General features: G+C 54.0%; 1 protein-coding gene across 2 annotated transcripts; it reads right to left on the minus strand.

Moving 5' to 3' along the window:
* Window positions 1-532: 532 nt before the first annotated feature.
* On the minus strand, window positions 533-23,882 carry EVPL (envoplakin). 2 transcript variants are annotated; one of them, XM_027907542.1, is made up of 24 exons: window positions 23,809-23,882; window positions 20,836-20,842; window positions 20,489-20,508; window positions 17,976-18,075; window positions 17,337-17,491; window positions 16,548-16,671; window positions 15,834-15,959; window positions 15,501-15,539; window positions 14,591-14,752; window positions 13,938-14,045; window positions 13,213-13,308; window positions 12,860-12,985; window positions 11,827-11,973; window positions 11,527-11,681; window positions 10,086-10,183; window positions 9,320-9,501; window positions 8,409-8,587; window positions 7,832-7,970; window positions 7,076-7,269; window positions 6,210-6,360; window positions 5,649-5,732; window positions 5,453-5,563; window positions 4,922-5,014; window positions 533-4,230 (listed from the first exon to the last, which is right to left on the minus strand). In XM_027907542.1, the coding sequence occupies exons 1-24, from the start codon at window positions 23,880-23,882 to the stop codon at window positions 781-783; spliced, it is 6,120 nt and encodes a 2,039-aa protein (XP_027763343.1). In that variant the 3' UTR covers window positions 533-780. The 2 variants fall into 2 exon arrangements, with proteins under 2 accessions (XP_027763343.1, XP_027763342.1); XM_027907541.1 differs by lacking the exons at window positions 20,489-20,508; window positions 20,836-20,842.
* Between the last annotated feature and the right edge of the window lie 394 nt (window positions 23,883-24,276).

The raw sequence follows: 24,276 nt of genomic DNA on the forward strand, positions 1-24,276 counted from the left end.
GCCAGGGGGTGCTCCACAATGGGGCAGATAATCAGGGAGAACTTTTGGGATATGAGATTTGCTTGTTTCAGCGAGGACTGAGCGGTGGAGGTTACACAGAGGAGTGACTTCCTTTTAGTTCACCTAAAGAAATAGTAAGTACAGATTTCCCAGTACTGCTGGGTGGAACTGCACCCTTTGGTGACCTAATCCCTCTTTCAGAGGTGTCCAAATGACCAGGGAGCAAAGCCCCATTGGTTTGCAGTTTTAAAGACGAATATAATAAAGTCTTTAAAAATATGGACTCGCAGGGGGTTCAGTGCTGTGAGATCACAGGGAGCAAGAGCCTACAAACCCTCTGTAAACTGAGCTGCAGGGCCTGGGATCGCAGGGGGGGAAGAGTAGATGTGCCTTCAGCCGCTTGGCAGCCGCAGCCTGCAGAAACAACACAGCCACAGAGACACACTTGCTATGTTTATTGCATGCAGAATGACCCAGCTAGAAAACACTCTGGCTCTCCCCCCTTTCTGAGCATAACCACGTTCAGCCTACAGTGGAGTTCTCACAGCCAACCCCTCTTTGGTGCCACAGCAGCACCCGGGGGCTGCGGGGACCCTCCGTGTCAGGCCCGTGGTAGCGCCTTCTCCCGTGCACGGCCGAGCTGTGTGGGGAAGCAGGTAGCTAAGAGAGAAGAGTGTGCAGCCCTAAATGCTTGATGCTCCATTCCTGTGATCGCTGCTGCCTCCGTGCGGAGAGGTGTTTTGCAGGGATGAACTCCTGAAGGAACCAGCCCCAGTACATTCAATGCCTGAACCGTGAGAGCCTGGGGGAGCGGCTCGCCTGATGGTACCGCTGATACCCCTCGGATGCGGCCGGGAGCAGCAGGAGGTGGCTCAGAGAATCCTTCTGGCAGAGGGCCATGGCCTCCTTGTAATTTATCTTCTCCTTAGTGACAGGGTCAATGAGATCCTTCTCGTAGTTGGACTCATCCTGGAGCCTGTTGGCCAAGTTGCTGGTTATCATCCCGGTCTGGACAGCTTCCAGCACAGGTATGCGACCGGTTTTCTTGGGATCAATGAGCCCTCCAGTTAGATGCTGGACTTGCAGGTAGGGGAAAGCACTGTCCTTGGTCATCCAGCCCTTCTGAACTGCTTCCCCCACAGACAGCCTTCGCTTGGTCACCGGGTCCTCAATCCCCGTGAAAGCTTTCTGGGCATTGAGCAGTCTCTGCATGTAGGTCCTGTCAATCAGCCCCCTCTCAATCGCCTTATGAACTGAGAACCGGTCCCGAGAAATGAGGTCTATGATGCCCCCCGTGGCAGCCTGGGCTTCCAGCAGCTTCTGAGCTGTCATGGGATCGAGCAGCTTCTTCGCAAGAGCAGTTTTGATACTGTACTTGGTGTCGGTGGTGGTGTCATACACCCCGGCGATGGGGGATGTGTCATCACCTATGCCCTTCTGTGAGGCTGGGGGGAAGAAGGTTTGGGTTTGGTGGGTGGTGGGTGATGTGAGTGGGGATTTGGAGATGATGGAGCCAATCGAGAGGGATGAAGGAGGCTTGGTTTCCCCAGCCACCAGCAAGGCAAATTCAGAGATGGGAATCTTGCCATCCCGATACAGCTGGTACTCCTCCTTTGTGATCCTCCTTAGCCTTAGTGCATCATCGATGGAATACTGCTTCCCACTTTTCTTGTCAAGGAGAAGTGAGACTTCCCCATTTGGGCCCAGGGTGGTGACTTCCTCCCAGTCACACTCCAGCTCTTGCAGCTGGATATACTGGCCTCTGTCTATGATACCTCGCTTATAGGCCTCGTACGGGGACATGTCCTTCCCTGTCTCGGGGTCCAAGATAGAGATCTTGGTGGAGAGGTTCGTCTCTCTCATCTGGGTCTCGTGATTGATTTCTTCCCGGTTGACCTTTGACTGGAGCTCCCGAATGAACCTCTCCTTGTTGTAGATCTGGTCCTTCTCCCTAAGGATGTCTGCCTCCAGCAGGGAAAACTCATGTTCCCGCTGCTTCTTCTTCTGCCTGTCACTCTCAGTCCGCTGGTTGAGCAGTTTGGACTCCTCCCGAAGGAAAAGGACTTTCTGCTGCTTCTGCCTCTCCAGGTCCCGCAGTTCACTCTCCAAGTTGGCTCTCTCCTGGATGGCCAGGTTCCTGGCCTTCTGCAGCTCCGTCTCTTCGCGAGCCCACGTCCTCTTCATGCCTTCAGCTCTCTCGATCTTATCCCTGAGCCGCCGCACCTCCTCTTCTGCCTTTTGCTTGGCTCCTCTCTCCCTGCTCAGCAGCTCCCAGATCCGTGCACGTTCGCTCTCCAGCGCTCTGTCCTTTTCCACTCGAATCACCTCCTTGTAGATGGTCTTCTCCTGGGATTTTGTTTTCTGCAGGACATCGACCTGCACCTGCAGGTTCTTGCATTCTCTCTGCAAGCTCAGCACCTCCATCTTCTCCCGGTCCAGCTCCAAGCGCAGGTTGCTGGCAGACTGTTCCAGGACTGGATCCTTCTCCAGCTTCACCACTTCTTCCATGATGATCTTCTCTTGCACCGGGGCCGGGCTCTCCTCCAGCTCCTTTATTCTCAGCGTAATTTGTCTCATCTCCTTCTCCAGTGCAAGCCTCTTGCTTCGATCCTCCTGAAAGGTGAGCAGCTTCTCTTGCTCCTCCACCAGCACACGAACCTGCTGCACGTCGCGTTCCAGGCGGCGCCTGTTGCTCACCTCCTCATCCAGACTCCGTCTCAGCCTACTGTGCTCGTCTCGGAGCTTTGGGTCCTTTTGAGTCAGTATCACCTCTTGAACAACTACCTTCTCCTCTGGTTTCCTCCTCTCCAGGAGCATGTATTTGTTCTGCAAGTCATAGATTGCATCCTCTGCAGCTCTCCTCTTCTGAGACATGTTGCGCACCTCTTGACGCAGGCGATCGGCTTCCTTTTCCAAGAGTGGATCATTCTCATATCGGATGACTTCCTTGTTGACCAGCTTGGTTTCCACCTTGGATCTCTCCCTCCTCCACTCATCCCTTTCACCCTGCAGCCTAATGAGCTGCTCTTGGGTCCTGCCATTGGTGTTCACCAGCTCATTGAGCTGCTCCTTCAGCCTGTCAATTTCTCTAAGAATCTCTGGGCTCTTTTCATGTTTCACCACCTCCTCTATGACCTCCTTGAACTCCACCACTGGTTTCTGTGACCTGAGGACATTGAGCTCTGCTAAGGCCTCTTCCACTTCACTGTCGACCTTTGTCCTTTTCAGAGTGACTTCCTGCAGCTCCCTTTTCAGGTGTGCAATCTGCCGCTCCGTTTCAGGATCCACCAGGAAAATCTCATTGACCCTCTCTTTCACCTCTACCCTCGGTTTTTGCTTCTCTGCGATGCTGTACTGGCTCTGCAGCTCTCCCAGCTCACCCATAAGCATCGAGTTTTTGCTCCTCTCTTCTTCAATCAGAGTTTTAAGCTTGGAAGTCTCTTTCAGTAACTCTGGGTCCTGCTCTACCTGCTTCACCTCCTTAACAATAATTTTGGGTTCTGCCGTTTCAATTAGTCTTTCTACCTCCTCAATCTTGTTCTTCACTTTCTCTATCGCCTCTTCCACTGACTTCCTCTTGAAGGATTCCTCATCAATTTGTAGCTGCAGGGTCCTAACAGACTTCAGCATTTCTGGGTTTTTCTCCAGTTTGATCAGCTCCTTCACCACCACTTTCTCTCGGATATTGGGCTGCTTTCGCTCCAGCATGTGCAGCTCCCTTTTATGCTGCTCAAGTTGGGAAGCAGCAGCCAAGCTTTCTTCCTGGAGACGTTTGATCTCCTGACGAAGGCTGGCTGCTTCGCCGTCCAGGCTTGGATCCTTCTCAATTTTTGTGATCTCTTTGGTGAGGAGCTGGGCAGGAGCAACCTTCTTCTCGCTCTCCATCTGGGCAAGTTTACGGCTCATCACTTCAATATCTCCTTGAAGGCTCTGCCTTTTTTTGCCTTCCTCTTCAATTTGCTTCACCAGCTTAGAGAGGTTACTCTCCACCTGTGGGTCTCTGTAATATTCTATCACCTCCTTTTCTTCCACTCTTTCAACGGGCTTCTGAGTCTTCAACATCAGCAGCTTATTTCTGTGTTCCTCCAGGTCCTCTTCAATCCTGGAAACTTTCCTCCTTTCCTCCTCCAGCTGCGATTTCAACCCCTCAGATTCCCGGCTTGTTGCGACTTTGTTTTCAGATTTCTGGGTTTGCCCACGTACAGCTGCAATGTCCTCATGCACTTCCTTCTGTGAGGGAGAAAACAAAAAGAATTTAAAGAAAAGAAAAAAAAAAAGCAGGGAAACTGAGTCTTATAGGGTGGCACAGAGACCTTTTAAATGCCATGGCATGGTGGGAGATAGAACTGGCACACAATCCCCAGGGAGTCTCCAAATAAGGCTGTTTGTAAATGGAAAATGAAGACGCACTCCCATCATTTCAAGCAGATGACTTGGTGTGTCTTGCCCTTGCCAGGCCCCCAGTTTAATCTCTTGTCCTTGCTGAGCACACTGAAAGTCATCCAGACCAGAGGCCTTTCCTACAAATGGTTCAAACCCTAGAAAGGTCTAAAAATCCCATTGCTTTGAAGTGTCTCCAGAAGGCTGTGAGCACTGAATTCCAGCCACATCCACAAACAAATCTGAAATTCTCAGCCTGTGAATGCTGATTAGATATAGCTGAGGACAGGCCTTAAGAGCCCTAATCTTTTTTCTAGCATACACTACAGCTTCAGGAGAGAGCTGAGGGCCCACACAGTGAGAGAGTCACAGACTAAGATCAGTGTCAGTAAACTGTGATTACTTGTGGTCTTTTTCTCAGAGGGTTTTCATTCCTGTCCTTCCTCACACTTGGATGTGAAGACTCGGGAAGGGGGAACCCCAAGCTGAGCAGATTTGAACCCCCAACCCAGAGCACCCCAACCTTGCTGTGAGCTGGTACCTTCTCAACAACCTTCTTGGCAAACTCCAGCCGGCTGACCTGCTGTTTATTTTCTGCTGCCAGCTCCATGTAGAGCTTGGTTACATCATTTTCCTGAAAAAGAAACAGCAGTGAGAACCTTGTCCCCTCACCCTGACGCAGCTCTGTTGGATGGGACACTCCCCCACCCCTCCTTTCGCCTGGATGCACTTTGTATACTGAACAATTTCAGGGATTAGTGTCTTCACATCTGGGGTGTAACTGGGAGCAGCACAGAGGAGCTCTGGCTCCTTCCTGCCCTCACACACCTACCCTGCAGGTTTTATCTTCACACACAACATGGTAAGGAGGCAGCACCAGCAATCACAACCCTAACTCTGGACCTCACGTGCTGCTTTCCCCCATAGACAGAGAGATCCCTGCTGACTTTGACCTTGGGATTTCACCAGGATCGTCTGTGGCTGTAAGAGCAGATTAAGGCCTTGCAGAGGACACTAGAGCAGGGGTAAGGAGATAGACAATCGTTTCCATGCCCTCATCTTAACATTTTACCTGGGCCTGGATGCTTTCCTGCAGGGGGGTCACACGCAGCCTCTTTGCAGCAGAGTCGGTCAGGGAAGGGTCCAGAGAAGAGCTGTATTTGCCTGCTTCGAGTTCATAGTCCTGCCCAGAGCAGAAACAGGAGAATCAGGTGGGATCTCTCACGTGAGACACTAAAGGAGTGATAAATGGGAAAACCCAGCCATACATTGAGCGTGGACTGCACGTTCCGGGACAGTCTGACCATGGCATTCTTCTCGGGCTCCTTGCTTTCAATCTCCTCCACCAGCCTCTGCAGGAGACACAGTGCTGTTAAGGACAGGTTGAAATACTGCAACACAGTGACACTTCTGCAGCCTAGAGAATTAGCTTGGCTGAGGGAATGATGGGAACAGGAAGATATTTAGGAAGAGTCTCCAAGGCTTTAGAGGATCTCAGCAGCACTATCACTTGCCCAGGACCTGCTACACTGATTCATCACATATGAGATAAATAGCAGCCAACACGGAGACCTCCACAACTCATCATCTGAACTACTGAGCTTAGGATCTGCAAAAGGAGAGAAAGATGCAGGACCCACCCAGTGCAACATCTCAGCCCAAGGTACAATCTTTCAGGATTGTAGATACACCAGCTGTGGGCTGCAATCACAGTTATTCACTGTGACAGGGGGAGCACTCATCCAGGAGCTGATGGTACAGTGTTTTATGCAAGCAAATTCCCACATCCCTGTAATGTTACAGGTTATGATGCTTGCCCTGGAACACACCTTCTGTGCCTGCAGCTTGTAGTTGATCTGGCTTGGCCCATCAGTGGTCTTCACTTGGTGCTTGGGTAGGTTGTTCATCCAGAACATCAGGTTCTCGTTGGAGTTTTGGAACTGCTGGTAGGTGAGGCTGATATTTCTGAGAGTCTTCTCCCTGTGCAGCATAGAGGTGAACAGGAACATTAAGGGGAAGGGCAAAGATTCGTTTGCAAGTTCCTAAAAAGGCACTATGGTGAGAATGTCACCACAACACGCACCAAGGTAACAAAAAACAACGGTGACAACTGATCCCTGAGTGAGGAGCATAACTGTGCACATCAGGTTTGCCACTGCAGCAGGAACACTAACTGGGAGATGAGAGAAGGAAAAAGGCAGGCAACCAGCAGCAATCCCTGGGAGAAGTGTCAAAAAGAGTCTCTGTGTAAGGTCCCTGTGTTGGGCAGAGGCCAGTAGTCAAAAACTGCCTTATCTCAGGTATCTGGAAGTTCAAAGCCTGTGCTGTGCACAGGAAGGTGGCAACTACACAGCAGGACAGACCCAGATCTCAGTATTACAGGCTAGTGGTTGGGATCAGGGTCCTGCAGTCAGGGGAGGTTTAGGTTGGATATCAGAAAAAGGTTTGTCACCCGGAGGGTGGCTGGGCACTGAACAGGCTCCTCAGGGCAGTGGTCACAGGACCAAGGCTGACAGAGCTCAAGGAGGGTTTGGATGACACTCTAAGGAACATAGTGTGGTTCTTGGGGTTGGTCCTGTGCAGGTCCAGGACCCCTGTGGGTCCCTTCCAACTCGGTGTATTTTGTGATTCTGTGACCGACTAACACCGGTCCATGTCAGCCAAGAGGAGCAGAGATGACCCCACAGCCCCTCACCGCTGATCCAGCTGGTCTGCAATGGTGTGGTAGCGATCGTTGAGGAGCTGCACCTCCCGCTTCTGCCGGGGCAGGTCGGGACAGAACTCCTGGAAGTTGTTCTGCACAGCACTGCAGCTGTGCTCGGCATCCTTGAGCCCTCGGTTCAGCTTCAGCACACAGTCCTCTTGGGCCACCAGGTCCCGCCTCATCTTCTGCAGGGGGAGAAAAGAGACACCTCCGGGTTTGCAGCAGTCAGTGCACCAACCAAACACCCTCCTTAACATGTCACCACTAACTGTGCAGCACTTGGGGGCTGGTCAGGCTCTCCAAAGGATGTGCAAGGTTGAGGTGGAGCAGTGAGCCTTATCGGTAAACAATGTGGGAAGCAAGGTGGGCTGGACAGTGGGTGGAGCAGCATGAAGAAGTTTTGGAGAAGGTAAAAAAGGGTCCCTGTAAGTGTTAAGGATGCAGCGGGGAGGTTGGAAGCAGGAAAGATTAGGGATGAGTGTGAGGCAGAGCAACAGAGATTAGATGCTAAGGGAGTCATCATTTTAGGGACTCAAAGGTAACCTGAGAGTGACAGAGCTGTTTGCTAGCCAGTGAAAGCAGGTCAGCCTGCAATACCAACACTAAACCTTCAAGGAACAAGTCCTTAAAAAGGCTTCATCTCTGGCACCTCGAGGTGCTCAAATTAGAAAAGTCCAGCTCCTCCCACCATTGCAACCTGAGCTCAGAGATGTCCCTTCCTCAGCGAAGAGCCAGATGTTCCCCTACCTGCAGGTCATTGGCCCGATCCTGCAGGGCATTGGGAGACGCAGGAATGATGCTATCCTGAGCCAGCTTGGCCTCAAACGTGCTGACAATCTTGTCTGTGTTCTCAATCTGAGTCTCCAGGTTGAGGGCAGCCTTGGCCCTGGGAAAGGGGAAAACAACAGGACAAGGTTATCTACAGGAGACCCCATTCTTCTCCTTTGCTCTGATTTTGTGTGTTGAAGCTTATTTAACATTGGAGCTTCTGCTACATGGCAGAGAGGAGAACAAGCACTGGGCACTCACAACCCTGCAGTGCCCAGAAGTCAGATATGTTGATATGTTGCATTTTCACAACAACAGAGCTAGGACACACACCCATTGCGGTGGATTTTCCACAGTGGGGGGTTCTGAGCACAAAACAAACACAGAAACTCTTCCAGAGGTCGCTTTGGTGATGGATAGGAGGTTTTCAACCTGTGCTGGACCTCAATCAACACCCATGCAGACTAAAAGCATTTTCTGTCATGCCTCTGTGTCGACACCTCCGTGCAAGGACTTCCTTCCCTCATCCCCATCAGGCCTTGCCACCATCACTCACTTCTCATTGTACAGGCTGGAGAGCATGTTGACATCATTGTATTTGCTCCTGAGGGCGTTCAGCATGACAGGGAGCTGGGAAGCCGAGGTGCTGGTGGGCTTCTTGGAAAGGTAGGTCTCACACTCCTTCTGCAAGGCATCCTTGGCTGCCCCCAGGTTCTCCAGTTTCTTTGTTGTTTCCTGGCACATCAGATGGGAGCAGAGTCACCTAACACAGTCATAACAGTGCTGCTGTGGAAACTTGTCTCCCCCAGGGGCGGATTTGGCTGTGGGGCTCAGGGTGTGGTACCCCTCTCATAAGGAGTTGCCCCTTGGGGCACAGCCCCATCCAGACTGTGGCTGTCTGGCAATGGCAGGGTGTGGGAAAGAGATGGAAAAAAACCTGCCTGCCTGAGCCCATCCTTCTGCCAGGGCTGAATAAATATCCACAGATGAAGATGTAACAAGCTGAGCTGCTACAGACCCAGACCTTATCCCAGAGGAAAGAGGAGGGCTCCAGGGCACTGCCTCTTTTCCTGTGCCACTGACATCTACCAGTCTGTACTTCCCATCAGGTGAGCCAAAGCTGGTCCTTGGATTAATTCCCTCTATCCCTTAATTTTTTTGCTACAGGCTTGAGAGTACAGGGTGACAGCGTCCCCACGACCAGGCTGAGGACTGACTTCCCAAGACCTGTACCACAGCTCTGAAACAAATGTACAGATTGGTACAGAGCCAGGGGAAGGACCTGCATTTCCCGAGGGTTTGGCTTTACCTGTCCCGTTTTAAGGGTTCAAACCAGCCTGAAACCCTCGCAAATGCAGCGTGGTTTTCTTCTTTGAAGCACCAGCTGTCATCTCCCACGTAATTTCTATGTCAACCTGCTTTGGGCCAAGGACACAGAGCCACCAAATTCCTCCTGCTCCAACTCACCTGCTGCTGTTTGATCCTCCTGGCAAGGTCATCTGTGGGGTCATTGTAGTTCACAGGAGACCTCACTCGGTTCAAGACCTCCTTCTCTACCTGAACCAGGTCCTTGCCAACACGATCCAGGCTGCTGAGGAGCCGGTCAGCTTGGGGATCATCCTGGACTGCTGGAGGGCTCCTGGACAGAGCTGCAGCGAGACACAGCTTAAATTAGTCCCCAGCTTTTAGCTCTGCCCTGGCCAATCAGAGGCCAAGTCCAAAGGAGGGACAAAGACAGCCAAGTGCTGCCATGCAGACACATCCCTGCTCAGCTTTGCTAGGAGCCTTTGAACTATAGCTGTGGGAATAACACAGCTAGGCAGGGGTTGGGAATTAGCCCTGGCTGCCTGCTTATTCCACAGCCCCCAGCTAGGGAAGAGAACTGCCAGGCACCCAGATTACAAAGCAGGTTTAATTAAGGTTTCTGGATGGGCACATCCCTCTGCGACCCTAAATGCCCTGCAGCTGTTGATGGAGCTGGAGGTCAATCACAGAGTCTTGAGAAGGGCAACAGATTTTCAGTGAATTGCTGATATCACACAGTGAGTCCTTGGCAGCACCAGGAGTCGAGTTATCCTTTGGCTGTTCTTTTCCACTGAGCAGAAAGCAACATCCCACAGGGACTTGTGTGTGTACTGCAGGTATCTCTGCCTACCCCGGGTGGGTGCTTTGCTTCCAGTCTGTTTTGGGACCTCTGGGAGGGAGGTGCTGGCTTTGGAGAGGGCTGACATACCTTTCTGGCTGGGCTGGACCTGCTCCTTTTGGCTGCGTCTCAGGGTGCTCTGAACCGCCGCTCGCTTCTCCTTCACCGTGTTCAGTTCCCCTTCCAGCCTGTGGAGCAGAGAGGAGCATCCTCAGCCAGCAGGATGGGACACAGCCCTGAGCACGCCCCAACAGAGGCCTGAATGGCAGCAGCTCCGTGGCTCCTGCTGGGAAGGTGTCCCCAAAGGCAGGGGAAGGTGTCCCCAGAGGCAGGGGCAGTCTGGGAGCCTGCAGCCTGTTGTAACTCGGAGACATCCCTCAGGAAAGGGAAGAGCAGCAAAAGCAGCTGGTTGGCTTGAGCAGCTGACTTCTGCCAATGGAGCCAGTGTTTCCAGCTCTCAGCAGAAGCTGTCAAAGCTGGAAATTGATTTCATATGGTTGCAGCACTTTGCAGCTTCACAGGAAGGGAGTACAAGGAGCTGCTGCTGTGGCTGCTGCACTAGAAATGCCAAGTCTCAATTGAAAGGATGGTTCCTGTCTAATGAAACTAGAGCTGGGATCTGTAAAACTGGAAGGACCAAAAAGCCTCTCTGGGAGAGAAAAGCCTAATGGAACTGGGAGGAGGGGAACCAGAAAAGACCAGGCTAGTTCTGATCCCTGCTATGGACTGTTCCAGCTAAACACTGCGTGCTAAAACCTGCAATTCCCAGCTTGCCTGGCTGCTGTCAGACAAGGGCTGTCTGTGGGGCCAGGACACAGCTCCATGCAGAGGAACTAAATTTCTGTTTTAAAGCACACGTGAAGCCCATAAATCCAAAGGATTCAGTAATCTGGGATGTGTGAAGAGGGGTAGGCAACACAATGCAGCAACCTTGCCCGCTGTGACGGAGGACCCAAGCTCCCACCACCAGCATGCCCACGTAGCTCTGAGTGGGGACTGTGGCCTCTCCACAGCACTTGAGCTGCACTGATCTATCCAAAGACCCGGGGACATGATTAAAAAGGTAATGCCAACCTCCCTGCACCACCGCCCCGCCCTGTGGGAACGGCAGGAGCTGACGGAGCAGGAGGGAGGCAAAACTACATGGTGGTTCAAGGAGCATTTCTCAGTCTCCAGCTGGGGCTGGCTGAGAGGAGATACCACAGATAACTCTGTCCTGTTTGGCAAGTCCCAAACTCCAGACTGATTCTGCAATGAATTTAGTCAGAGCCATGCAGGTCACATGTTTGGGTGAAGAAATCAAGCCTGACTGCCAGAAAACTCTTTGACAGTGAGGTCCGTGCAGTGTGCAGGGCTGTTGAGGAATGGCAGGAACCTGGATAAGGTAACTCTCCAGGAGAGATTTCGTACTAGATAGCCATGAGTTCTGTCCCCAGCTGCTGTTTCCCAGCAGGTGAGGTGGTCAGGCTGGTTGTGACCTAAGGGTGAATCTAAATGTCTCTCTGGGTCAGGCTCTCTGCTGCAGACTCACCTATTGACCTTGTCTATGGACTCAGGGTCAGGTGGAAGGATGGAGAAGCAAGCAGAAGGTGCTTCCTGGACCACACCAGCACTGCTCTGCACCACCCACATCTCAGGGTTGCTGTTGTCCTTCAGGGTGTACTTGTCCCCTCTGGTCAGCTGCACCTGGGACAGAGACACAAAACCCAGTGAAAGGCTTGGCTTTCTGGCACTAGGATGGTTCCTCCCACCTCAGAGGGAAGATCTGGAGCAACCCAAGAAGAATCCATCTCCCTGCTTCTTCTGAGGGTGCTGCCAGTCAAGCCCTCACCTCCCCAGCATCCCAGTCACAGAGGGTGTCGAGGGTGAGGGGCTGAGAGGGACGTGTCCTGCGCAGTTTCAGGGGGCTGATCTCTTTGCTCCTTTTCTTCAGGTCAGTGATGCTCTTCTCTGCCTGCTTCAACACCTTCTCCTCGCTCTAGACAAAACAGGGAAGACAGTGATTGTGACCAGGCTTGGATGAGAAGGAAGGGGAGGGTCACACTACAGTGAGTATGCTGGGACCAGCTGTCCACCCTTGTGGAGTAGTCAGGAGTTGCTCCTTTATTGATCCCTCTTGTCCCTCCTTCCCCTTTTCATTATCAACACTCTCCTCAGTTTCCTTCACTCACAGCAGATCTGCCTTTGAAGGCACAGCCTGAGTCAACCTTAGGTGAACCCACACTGCTGTATTAAATTTCCTAAAGTTTTCTTTTCCAGAAATGGGACAGAGGCCTACCAAGAGGTGGCTGCATTCCAGTGTCAGAAAGTACCGAGATCCAAGCACCTCTTGAGAGTGAAATGTGCTCCATGCTTGGGAAGATACCATGTTGAACGTGTCCCTTCCCTCTCTCCCGGGCAAATGTTCCCTTCTTATCAGCATCTCGCCCCTGAGGTCAGATTTCTTTATTCCCTCCCTTGCCTTTGGCTCATGGGAGTGCTGAAGAGATGGGAGGACCTTTCCCTTCTGCTTGGCTGCCAGTGGCTCACACTTTGTGGGCCCCCTAATCCAAGGGTCTCATATTAAGGCTCTTCCCTGCACTTCTCCTTCACTCTGATGGTGACCTGGGGCCTGGCTGTGTGTCACTGATGGGGACAGTGCCGTCCCAGGGGCCACTGCCCTGCAGTCTGGGATGCAGGGACTCAGCACTCAGAGCACAGTATTGCCATGGGCTTCCCCCTCCCTAGCACAGAGCTGGGGTGAGCTGTCCCCAGAGGGTCATTTACCCACCTCTTCCCCTTCCCCACTCTTATTTACTGGGGAAGTTACAACTTTGGATTCGCCCCTTAGGTCTGGTTGGTGCCACCAGCCCTGAGGATCTCACCTCCAGCTGAAGCAGCAGATCTGACACCACCCCAGGGCTGTCTTTGTTGAACTTGCTGTATTTGGTGTCCAGCTCAGAGCTCATCTTCCTCAGAGAGCGGCTCACAGCCTCGGCATCATCCTGGAACTGGAGGTGTGGGTAGAAAAACAGTCAGGCATGGGAGGACTTCACTACTTCCAAGTCCAGTGGGGTCTCTCAGTTCCCAGCATCTCTTAAAAGATTATGTTTTGAGGGGTTGCCCTGAATAGGTACCAGCAGAGGATCTCCCATCCTCATCCCTCTGCTTTCTCTCTTCCCAGCCTGCCTGCTCTGGCCTGACCTGCAGACCCATGGCCCATGAATTTGCTTTTTACCTTCTTATAGCTCTCCACGCTTTTCAGTTGGCTCTCCTGGCAAATGCAGAGATTCAGGAAATTCTGCCACTCATTCTTCAAGGCTTCCTGGTGAGCCTGCGGTGGGACAGAGCACAGCTCAGTGGGCTCCAGCTGGTCCTACCTCCCCCAGCACTGGTCTGCTTTGCCCAGAATTCCCAAAGATCAGAGGAAGAGCAGAGACAAAGCCCTGCCCAGGCACTGCCTGACACTGAGCCTGGGTGAGGACACTCCTTGACAAGGACCTGGCTGAGACACAGCAGCCACCATTCCCCAAGGGGTCTCAGCCCTGGTGGTGCTGAGGGCTGAGAGCACACCTCAGCCTGACACTGTCTCTGCAGGCTTGGAAATACAACCTGGGCAGCTGAGAGCTGGTTTCACCTGGGAGAAGTCACACCATGTCACAGCTGGAGATTCCCAGCAGCACCAACATGTCTGAGCACCCAGGCAGGAGCTGGTCCCAGCACACAGATGGTGGCCACCATCTCCTGGAGGTTTTGAAAGGGGTGAAGACCCTGCACTGCCCTCAGCTTCCCCGTAAGGTTGGAACAGGCAGAAATGTGCTGCAGTACAGCCAGTGCCATGTGGGAGGAAAGAGTAACAACTTCAGAAAGATGTGAAGGGGTTTCCTCCAACCCAACTCCAGGTTTTTGATGCACAGACATTCTGGTTCTCTTAGGAGACTTAGGGAGACTCCTTCTCCCTACCTGGATAGGCTTGATGGCTGGGTGCTTCAGCTCAATCATCCTGTCCCCATCATCCTGAAGGTGGTTCACAAGCTCCTCCTGGCTGAGCAGCTCATTGGACTTGAAATCCTGGAGGGGAAGAGAAACTTCATGACCTTGGAAGCACGAAAGGAGCACAGAGAGCACCAAACCCCAGTATAACAGAGATAAGGCTCCCAAAGCACAAACACCCTTGTTTGTTTTTTAAAAACAGAAAGGACTAGCCAAAGCTAAAACAAATTAGACACACTTGGGCCTCAGAAGGCATCAGGGCATTCGTTCAAAGAGCATTTTCCTAAGCAATTATCCTTCTATTCTTCCTGATCCCAGCACTTAAAAGTCACTGGGTTCTGTATGTTGGCCACTGAGGCTGATGTGATGCTGAGTCCTTCCCTTCTCTCTGCCTCACTGACAGCTCTCTAACATACAATCCCACATTCCAGCTCAGGGGACTGGCAGGGACACACGGAGTGGCTCATCCCTAATTCCTGAATGGATCCAGAGGGTCTCTTCCACCTCTGTTTCGGTGCCCAGGGAAAGCCCCAGGCTCAGGGCTGGTGGAGGATGTCCAGGAGACTGGGATCCATCCTGCAAACCTCCCATGCCAGGACCTGCTGCCACCCCCCAAAGCTCACCTCGTACTCCCGACGCACACTCTGCACATCCATCATTTGGTCACTCCAGTCCTGCTTCAGGATCTTGGTCTGCTGCTCTGTCAGGTAGCTCAGCTCCTTGGTGCAGCCCTGGAGGTGGTGGTAGAGGCTGCCCAGGCTCTGCCCTCGCCAGATGGAGGCTTTCTGCCCACACACACGGGAGAGAGACGGTGTTGGTGCTCAGCCTGGGGAGCCCCTTTCCCCTCCTCCTGCTCCCCAGGACCCCACTCCTGTTGCACATCCACCAGGAGATTCCCAGAGACCTCAGTGAGAAATCTGCCACCGCTGGCTCTTATCTGATGGGGCTGCCATTCCCCTTCCCCCCTCACAGACAGGATATGTTGGTCTAACCAGAATCCCAGGTGTGGGCTGGTGCCTGGGGCACTCTCAGAGCTGGCCCAGCTCTGCTGTATTTCTCACAAATCCCATTTTCAACATGAAACCTTCACAGGCCCAGCTGGCTAAAACCAAGACCTTCTTCCCAGCCACCTCCTTCGCTCCTGCTGCTCATTTCCTCTCTGGAGCCCTTGCTAGGGATCAGGTTGAGCCTCAGCATTTGCAATCCTGTTTGGGAACAGTGTGGGCTGGGATGGGTTTCTTGCTGCCTCTGTGTCCCTGCTCATGGACACACATGGGCAGCTCCAGAGCCGTGACCCATGAAGAGAAGAGACACAGATCTCAGTGACAGCAATGCCCTGAGGGCAGGAAGAGTGATCTCAATTTACACCCATCCCAAGCTGGGAAGGAAATGAGGAAAGAAGAAGAGGGACATGACTTCACTGTGCAAGCCCAGAGGTATCTCCTGCTCTGAGCTGGGCATTCCCTGTCCATCAGGGATGGTGTTACTCCGCTGTATGACCCCATCTGCACAGAAAACCACCGAGCAGCTTACCAGCAAGTCCTTGTACTGGCTTTTTAAATCTGCCACATCCTGGGTCACAACACAGCCCAGACCAAGGTGGGAGGGGGCAAAGAAAAAAAGAGAGAGAAAAAAAAAGCTGTTATCAAAACATGTGGTAGATGCTGATGAGCTGATTTACGGAATGCGCTTTAGAAACCATCCAAGAATCACCTCCCTGCCCCCTGAATGGCTCCATCTGTCCCAGCTCAGGTCCCCCATGCCCTCTGCAAAACAAAGGTGTGAACATTCACCCTGCAGAGGAGCAGATGGGACATGGGCCTGAGTGAAGCAACAGGAGCAAGGAGGGGAGGGAGGGTGCCTTACCCCTGAGCGGAGGTTCTTGATCTGCAGCCCGTAGGCTTCGATCTCCTTCTGCAGGATGTTGTGCTCAGCTATTTGCTTCTCCAGCTCTGACATGCCAGGGCCGTACTGTCCTGCGTTGACTTGTTTCTGTGCAAAAGGAATTAGGCAGAGAATAAAGCAAAAGGCTTTATTTCAAGGAGAAACCCCAGTGAGTGCTGGCAGGGCATGAAAAGATCTGGAATCTGATATCGCACTGGGAGGAAGGGAAGGGATCTTGTTTTTTCCTGTGACTGCTGTTGGTTGCCTTTTAACCAGCCATACACAGGGGCAAAGATAACCAGGGCATATAACCCTGGTGTAGAAACCTCAGCTGCACCAGCTCTCTGCCTATGGTGACGTGATTTGGAGGCACTTGGTTACCACCCAGCTTTCCAGGGAATGCAGTCTGGGCACTCCAAATACCCAGACCTCGCAGTGTGAAACTCTTGAGTGAAAACTCAAGGGCTGTCAAGTCCTAGGAGGCATCACCTTCTGCATCCTTTCATCCCACAGCAGGGCTCTCCACCTGATCCCTTCTGGTAGCTCTTAATCTGAAGGGGTCAACCCAGAGGGTTTTAAGAGGTGGGAGGAGAGTCTTTCTTCCACCCAGAGCAACTGAATTATTTCCACCACCCTGCAACATCCCTGCATGACACTGGGCACGCAGTTTGGAGATCCAAAGCCAGTTGTTGTTACCATCTTTTGGTCCAGAATCCTGGCCCAGTCCACCCTGGGCCCCACGTCGGGGACGTTCAGCTGCTCGTAGAGGGCCCGGTACTCCGCACACAGCTGCGTCACACGGTCGTGGAGCTGCTGGATGCTGCCAAGGGGAAAGGACACAAGTCCCTGTGTCAGCTGGGAAGGGGGACAGCCAAAGTGGGGTTTGTGGAGCCCAGATTTCACTTGCAAGACCCAGGTTACTTTGCTGTCCCTTTGTGGTATCAGCCTTCTTCAGCAGTGGAGGAACTTGTCCAGCTGTTCTCTGTCTCCAGGGATGTCTCAGGAATTACAGCCCAGGAGGCATCAGGGCTGTCCCTTCGCAGCTAGAAAACAACCCTTCCCTCCTGATTTCCACCTAAAAGTGCTGGAATTGAAGGGAAGCAAAGCACTAGAAGCCAACTGAAGCTCTTCTCCCATTCCAACACCCACGTCTGACTCTGTGCTTGCCTGAACCAAAGGCATTCCTTTTAGGAAATGTAGAGGAAAAGGGGATTTGCCCTGAGAGTGGGGCCACATTTTAGCTCTGTGTTTTTCTGGTGCCTTTTACAAGAGCTCCCAAAAGACTGGGGCCTCTTGGGCAATCACCCTGGCAGCCCCCACACCGCTATCTTTACACTATATTGGCAGAAGCCCTGATTTAAGGCTCAACTCTGCAGGAAGAAGAGTGCCAACGACTCATGGCAATGACTGGAGCTCAGTCTGTATCCTAGGGGCGTTCCCAATTGCTCAGTGCCCCTGTCACATCAGTTCCCCCACTGCACTCACTCTTTCTCTATCTCAGAAGCCTGCGGGTGTTTCAGCCGCTTGGCACGATCCACATCCAGGAAGAGATCCTTCAGCAGGGTCTCTGCTTCCTTCAGGTTCCTGGCATTCTCTGTCTGGAACTCGAAAGCCTTGTTCTTCTGCTGATTGCTGGAATCCTGGAGGCCAGGGGAGACAGAGGAAAACAGCCTGGTTGGACCAGAAAGACCTCACAACACCTTCCTTGGCCAATGCAGAGGTTCTGGATCCTCAACAGGTCAACCACAGAGGATCCCTGGTAAAAAGGTTCAGCTGAGAAGCCCAGGCCAGCTCAGCTGCTGTTCCAGTGTCCCTCCCACCCAGGGACTGGTGTGGGTCAGACTGGCTGCCTCTGGGGTTGCTGGGAGGCACAGGGCTGTTCTGTGCCTTGGCTGTGGGAAGCATGAGGCACCGAGCACAAAAGCAGAAGGCTGGAATCTGGGAGGCCCTGGGATGCAGCCCCAGGGGCTGGGAGGCTCTGTGGGGTGTCTGTTCCTCCCCAGCCTCGAGTCAGCCCCCAAACCTGCAGCAGCACGCACAGAGCAGACACCTGACCTGTCATCCCAGACACTGCCTTTCGAGGCACAGACTTTCACCTTCCCACCACCCTCTGCCACAGCTCACCTGCCTGAGCCTGGACTGTGTCTCCAGGATGTCCTTTTCCACCTGGTCGGCGTTTGTCTGCATGCGGGAGATGAGCACGGCCAGCTCATTTGTGGAGGACCTGAGGGAGGGAACAGCAGAGCAGAGGGGTGGGTGAAGGCACCTCCCACCCTCTTCATCGCTGCCCAGGACCTGCCCCAGGTGTGGTCCTTCAGGCCTTTCCCCATGTCCTCCTGGTCTCCAAGGGGAGGATATGAGCTGTGGCCAAGGGCACAGACACACACGGGTGGTCGATGCCTGGCTGGTGCCTTCAGCCAAGAGAAGGTAAGAGCTGGTATGTTTAAGGTGGGCAGGTTTCCACACCACGCAGTTCACCTGCACAACTCCCAGCTGCAGATGCCCCAAAGTTCATGTGGATTCAAAAAGCATTGGAGAAAAAAAAAAAAAAAACTTAAAAAACCAAAAAGAAAACAACACCCAACAAGGCTCCCAAAGGCACTGGCACCACATCTGGGCTGGGAAGACCTGAAGCCACAGACGGCTGGAGGCCAGGAGAGCACCCTGCAGAGGCAGCACAACATGCTCACCCTGTTTGGAGACACTTCCTTGGGTGCCTGCCCTTGGCTGGTGGCAGAGATGGCCCTTCAGCCTGACCCAGAGCTGCCACCCTTTGTTCCACATGAAGTGCTCCACAGTTGGGCCCACTGAGTCACTGGAGAGCCCAGTGCCACCCCAGGGCTGGGCTGCAGAGGACACAGACTTGCACCCTCTGGCTGCTGCACAGGCTGTTGCATTTGTGCTGTTTTCGGAGCTTGGGGAATAGCACAAAGCTGAGTCAGGGGAGGTTTAGGTTGGGGATCTGGAAAAGATTTATCACCCAGAGGGTGGTTGAGCACTGGAACAGGCTCCCCAGGGCAGTGGGCACAGCACCAAGCCTGTCTGTGTTTAAGAAGCTTTTGGACAATGCTCCCAGGCACATGGTGGGGTTGTTGGGGTGTCCTGTGCAGGGCCAGGAGTTGGACTCGATAATCCCGATGGGTCCCTTCCAACTCAGGGTATTCTGTGGTTCTACAACTCTAATTTCCCAAGGCCACTGCACACCTGCCAGCTCTCCTCGCCCCAGTGAGGCTTCACTGAAGGTTCCCAACACATCATTCCCTATTTCCTGTCCCCCCAGTACCATCACACAGCCAGTGGTGCCATCACAGCCCTCACTCCATCACCAGGACTGGGAATGAGCCCTGCTGAAACAGCTGGATGCAAAGCCTGCAGCAAGGCACGGGATGGCTCCCAGAGCTCCCTGCGGACAGGGAAGCACAAACCTTGGTGCCACCTTTGTCCTCATTGTCCTCTTGTTTCCAACAGCATCTGCCCCTGGGGACAGCGCCGGCCCTGCCCTGCAGGCAGGGAGAGCACGGTGTGGGCAGAGGCAGGAGGGTGTGGAGCACTAACATCGTGCAGAGCCCTTGGAATGCTGCTGATGGGACAAAGTTCAGGGAGGTTATGTGTCAACGCTGGGGTCTGAGAGCAGGAGGAAAGAGTTTGAGCAGCAGCAATGGGATGTTGCACAGGGGTCATGGGGGGACACTTCTTCAGGGCAGGTCAGTACCTCTCTGATGGAAAAAGAAGGTGGGAGAAAGGTGATGTCCTGTAGCAGAGCCACCACATCTGCCCTAGAGCCATTTGCTTTCCTTCCAGGTCCCTGAATCCAGCAAAGGACAGAGGGAAGTGGTTCCCTGAATGGCTCTGCCATTGCTCCAGCTCCTCACCGTGGCTCCAGCTGTTCCACAGTTCATTCCAAAGGCTGGGGCAGATGTTGGGATGCTCATTTATTACGGCCCCAAGTAACTGTAAGTTGCCAGGGAGTGTCATGGTCACCCCAAACCAGGCACTCAGATGCCACAGCTCCTGTTTCGAGTGAGCCCAACCCCCTCTGACCGTAGCCTGTGTAACTCCAGCAGAGGCCCAGCCCCAGCACTCCTGCTCACAGCATCCTGCTGTCCCCTTTCTCCACCTCCTCCTTGTTTTTGATTTCCCAAGAGGGTGGCAGCAGCTCTCAGCTGCCCTGGGGGATTTAGGATGGCAGCATCTCCCGGCCATGCCTCAGCTTTCCTGCCTGGAATGCAGTGAGCAAAATAAACAGGGACTGCTGTGCTCCAGCAGGGCCCCTTCTGCAGGGTCTGATTCCAGGATCACAGAGGCAAAGAGCCCAAGCAGAGCAATCATCATCATCATCATCATCCAAGCACCACTGTCTGCTACAACCTGTCTTTTACACCCCATTGATCATCCTTCACACTCAATCTGTGCCTCTCTGGGATAAGCTCAGGGAGATGAACGCTGGCCCCAAACCCCAGCACAACAGGGTGGGTAGGAGCAGCACAGAGTCAGGATTTGAGCCCTGTGAGGCTGAGTGTGCAGAGGGACTGAAGCTCTCGGAGGTCCCCCCTCCCCAGGAGGTTACACAATCTCCCACTCATCCCTGACACGCCTGGAATGAGGTGGTGTCCCATGAGCAAATACTCGAGCACCACCCAGATTTCCTGCCCGGGCTCTCTGTGCAGGGAGGAGAGTGTGAGTCATGGGCTGGGCTGGCCACTGTCCCAGGGGATGGATGGAGCTGGCCCAGGGGATGGATGGAGATGGCCCAGGGGATGGACACCCCTCCCTTGGGCAGGGAGAGCATCATCCCCCCAGGAGATCTGACCAAATTCATCTCCAACTTGGGAAGAGTGGGAATAGGGTGTCCAGTCTAAAGCCATCCCAGTCTGTCGTGTGACTGTGGATACCTCTGTGCCATTCCAAGAGGGCAGAAGTGAGGATCCATCCTTCCCAGGAAAGGTGGTTCCCCAACAAAATCCTGCTTATTTCCTGCTGGCACCCCCTTTCTGGTTGAAGGAAACACCAGGACATCCCATCTCTTGGTTTACCAGGCTGGACACAGGAATCAGCTTTGTTCAGGCTGAGCCACAAGAAAAGTATGGACTGAAGAGGCGTGAGAAACCTCCCAGTCATGGGGACTGAGCCCATCCCAGCCTGCCCTGCACGGGGCACCTGAGCTTAGAGACCAGGATGCTGCTGCAAAAACACTTCCTGGAGAGCATCAGGAGCAGAAGGAGTCTGCCCTGTGCTGAGTGTGAGCTTCTCCTGCCCGTGCACACACCCATCCACACAGCCTGCAGTGAATGGTGCATCACCACCCTCCCTCGGGGTGTCCCCTGACCTCAGCCCTGCTGCTCCTGGGCAGGAGCCCTCACTCAACCCAGCTGGGCCCCACATTTCAGGATGAAAATACTGACATTGGGGCTGCAGAGAGGCAGCCTGGCAGCAGGTGGGGTACAAGGAGCCACGAGAGGTCATGTTGGGCACCCCTCAGCCTCCCACAGCTTAGGCCCAGCTCCCTGCACAGTTCACGGTACAGCCACAGCCTGGGGATGGCAAAGCTCAGCACAGCTCCTCCTGCTCCTCCTCCTCCTCCAGAGCCAGGGCAGCCTTCTCCCTCGGGCTATCTCATGCCTGGGAGAGGCAGAGCACTATTATTATCATTATTAATTGGTTCATTTCTCATACCACTTTCTGCCTCCTGGACAGTCCAGTTGCACACAAGGGACAGGGTCACCAAGCAGGGGCAGGACTGTCCCCCCCCTCCTGGTCACTCCTGCCAGGGCACATTTGGGCAGGACCACAGCACCCACCTGCTGCAGTCCCTGACCCCTCCATCCCTTCCTCACAGGGCAGACCCCAGAGCTGGGTCTGCTCTCCCTGACGTGCAGAAGTCCTTGCACCTTCTGATGTGCCAGCAGGTCACAGCACAGCACCACTGACTCCCTGCCAGTGCTGGGTTAGTCCCTGAGCCCGTGTCCCCCAGGGTCCACCCTGCTCTAGACTGACCAGGGAAAAGTAGGAGGAGGCAGTGGTAAAAGCAGTAATCCCAGGAGATGATTAAACCAGGATGTGACTTCCCATCCACCTCCAAAACCACCCACAGCTTTTGTTAAAATCACACCCAGGCAGCCAGTCCAGCCAGATCCAATCCAATTCCACCTCCACATGAGTTTTCCCTTTCAGCCCCGCAGTGCCTCCTCCTCAAGCAGGGCACATCCAGGATGTTCCCTGGGGACAAACCTCCCCTTGCTGCTGCCTCCCTGGGATGCACCCACCAAACAGAGGCAGGAGAGGACCCTGAGAGCTGGGATGCTCAGCACCATCATCCCAAGGGCAGGGGTCCAATCACTCATTGTGAGCCCCAGAGACAGGGAACCTCAGCTGCTGCCAAGGTTCTGGCCTTGGGGCCACCAAGAGCAGCCTTGGGCCACCAACATTTTCTCAGGGCCATCTGCAGAGCCTGTGCTGGCGGCTGCTCCCGAGACAACTCATCCACCTTCATTTTCTCAGCTACTTTGGGCGCTGACCAAGCCCCAGGCCATGGCCAAGCGAATTAGGCTGTGTCTGATGGTTGGTGCCTCCTAAAACAAGCACAACTAGCTCAGTAATTGCTGCACTCCTGGCTCCAGCCTCCGTCCTGCACAGGGAAGAGGTGTGAGGTCTCGCTGGGATGCAACTCCAGTTATCTCAAGAGGCTCATAGTGGGGGAGAACCTGGCCCAGGCCCTCTGCAGCACGACAGGGGCTGCAGGGAGCTGACATGAGAAATCCCCAGCCTGCTTTGGAAGCCTGCTGGGGAGCTGGATAGATTGCACTAGCAAGGCTAAAAAACCCAGAACCTGACACAGCTCCAGGGCTGCTGGGGAGGTGGCACCACTGCTGCCATGCCCTAGCAAAGGCTTGGTGTTCAGAGAGCCCCCAGACCTGCCTTCAAGATGAGTTTGTGAGTGCTCAGCTCCACTGAAGCGTCCTATGGCAGGGGTCCAGCTCCTGACACACACCCAGAGCAACCCCAGCCTCTTTAGGAGCCACCTTCTCCCTGCAGGTCCCCTCCTCTTCAGCACAAACCCCCTTGCAGTGTCCTCAGCCTCCACCCCTGGCAGGGCACAGGGATTCCCACAGCATCAGTCCACCAACCCCACGGACTGCAGAATTACTGGGGAGGTGGAAAATAACCCCAAGTTAACAACAGCAGCTGGAGGGAGGGATGAGCACTCTCTGCAAGAGCTTCTCCCAGAAGCATCCCAGTCCCATCACATATCTCACTCCCCAGAGCTTCAGGAATCTCCTCACAGAATGGTGTGGGTTGGAAAGGACCTTAAAGATCACCCAGTTCCAAGCCCCAGCCATGGGAGGGACACTTTCTGCCAGATCAGGTTGCTCCAAGCAGATCCAAAAGAGGCAAACTCAGCGATTCGACCTGCAGAGACCCAGCCTGTCCCCAGGATGGGTTAGAGCAAACCCACTCCTCACCCCTCTCCTCCCACCTGAGCAGCACCAGACTGAGCATCCCTCTCCAGGGATCCCAGGGCAGCGTCACACCAACCCCACGGACCCAGTGAATCCCGGGATCCCGGACCCCAGGCTGGGCTCTGCTTCACCACCCAGCAGATCTCGCTCCACCCAAGCACAGGGGCTGTGTTTATCCTGCCTGCTCCCTCCTGCCCAAAAGGGGCTTTTTGCACCTCCCTGCTCAATGATCGCCGCTCTGAGCACATCGCCAGGCACTGGGGCTGCACAGAGACTTCTGGGAGGGAGCACAAAGCCCCCCAAAGACAAGGACCAAGGCTGGGGCAGCAAGTTTTGGCATCAGCTCCCAGCAATATCAAACCTTCTGCTTCTCCACAGAGGGATAGTTGCTAGGGTGACTTCGGAAACACGAATCACTCATCCTTCATCTTCTCCCGGGTCACAGGATGGGGAGAGAGAGAGAGAGAGAGAGAGAGAGAGGAGAGAGGGGTCACACTTACTTGCTGGGTTTGGCAGGGGAGCCTCTGTTAGGGGAACTTCTGCTCGGGGAGCCTTTGCCCACCCCCTTGAACATGTTGGCCAGGTCCCAGCGGGTCTCCCGGAGCCTGCAGAGTCCTCGTGGGCGCCGGCTCTCCGCTCCGCTCTGTCGGGGTGGGACGACAAGACTCAGCGGGGGAAGGTCGGCCGAGCACTAAAGAGCAGTTTCTGGGAGGCTCCTCCCCGAACGCAGGTGAGCAGCAGCAGCAGCAGCAGCAGCGGCAGCAGCGGCAGGAGGGATGGAGGAGGCACATATGAAAAAAATGACTCGAAAAACCAGTTTAGGGTGGAAAGAGCAGAGCCCCAGAGGGAGAACGGGAGCCCCCGCCCTGGCTCGGAGAGTGTTTTGGCACACACAGGGCACGGCCGTGCAGCAGCTTCACAGCAGAGGGGCAGAGAGCACGGCCTTTGCAGGGAGGGAAAGCCTGCAA

This window comes from Empidonax traillii, unplaced genomic scaffold (assembly GCF_003031625.1).
Source record: "Empidonax traillii isolate 1590-97213 ecotype Southwest subspecies unplaced genomic scaffold, ASM303162v1 scaffold1492:size189942, whole genome shotgun sequence".
Lineage (NCBI taxonomy): Eukaryota > Metazoa > Chordata > Aves > Passeriformes > Tyrannidae > Empidonax > Empidonax traillii.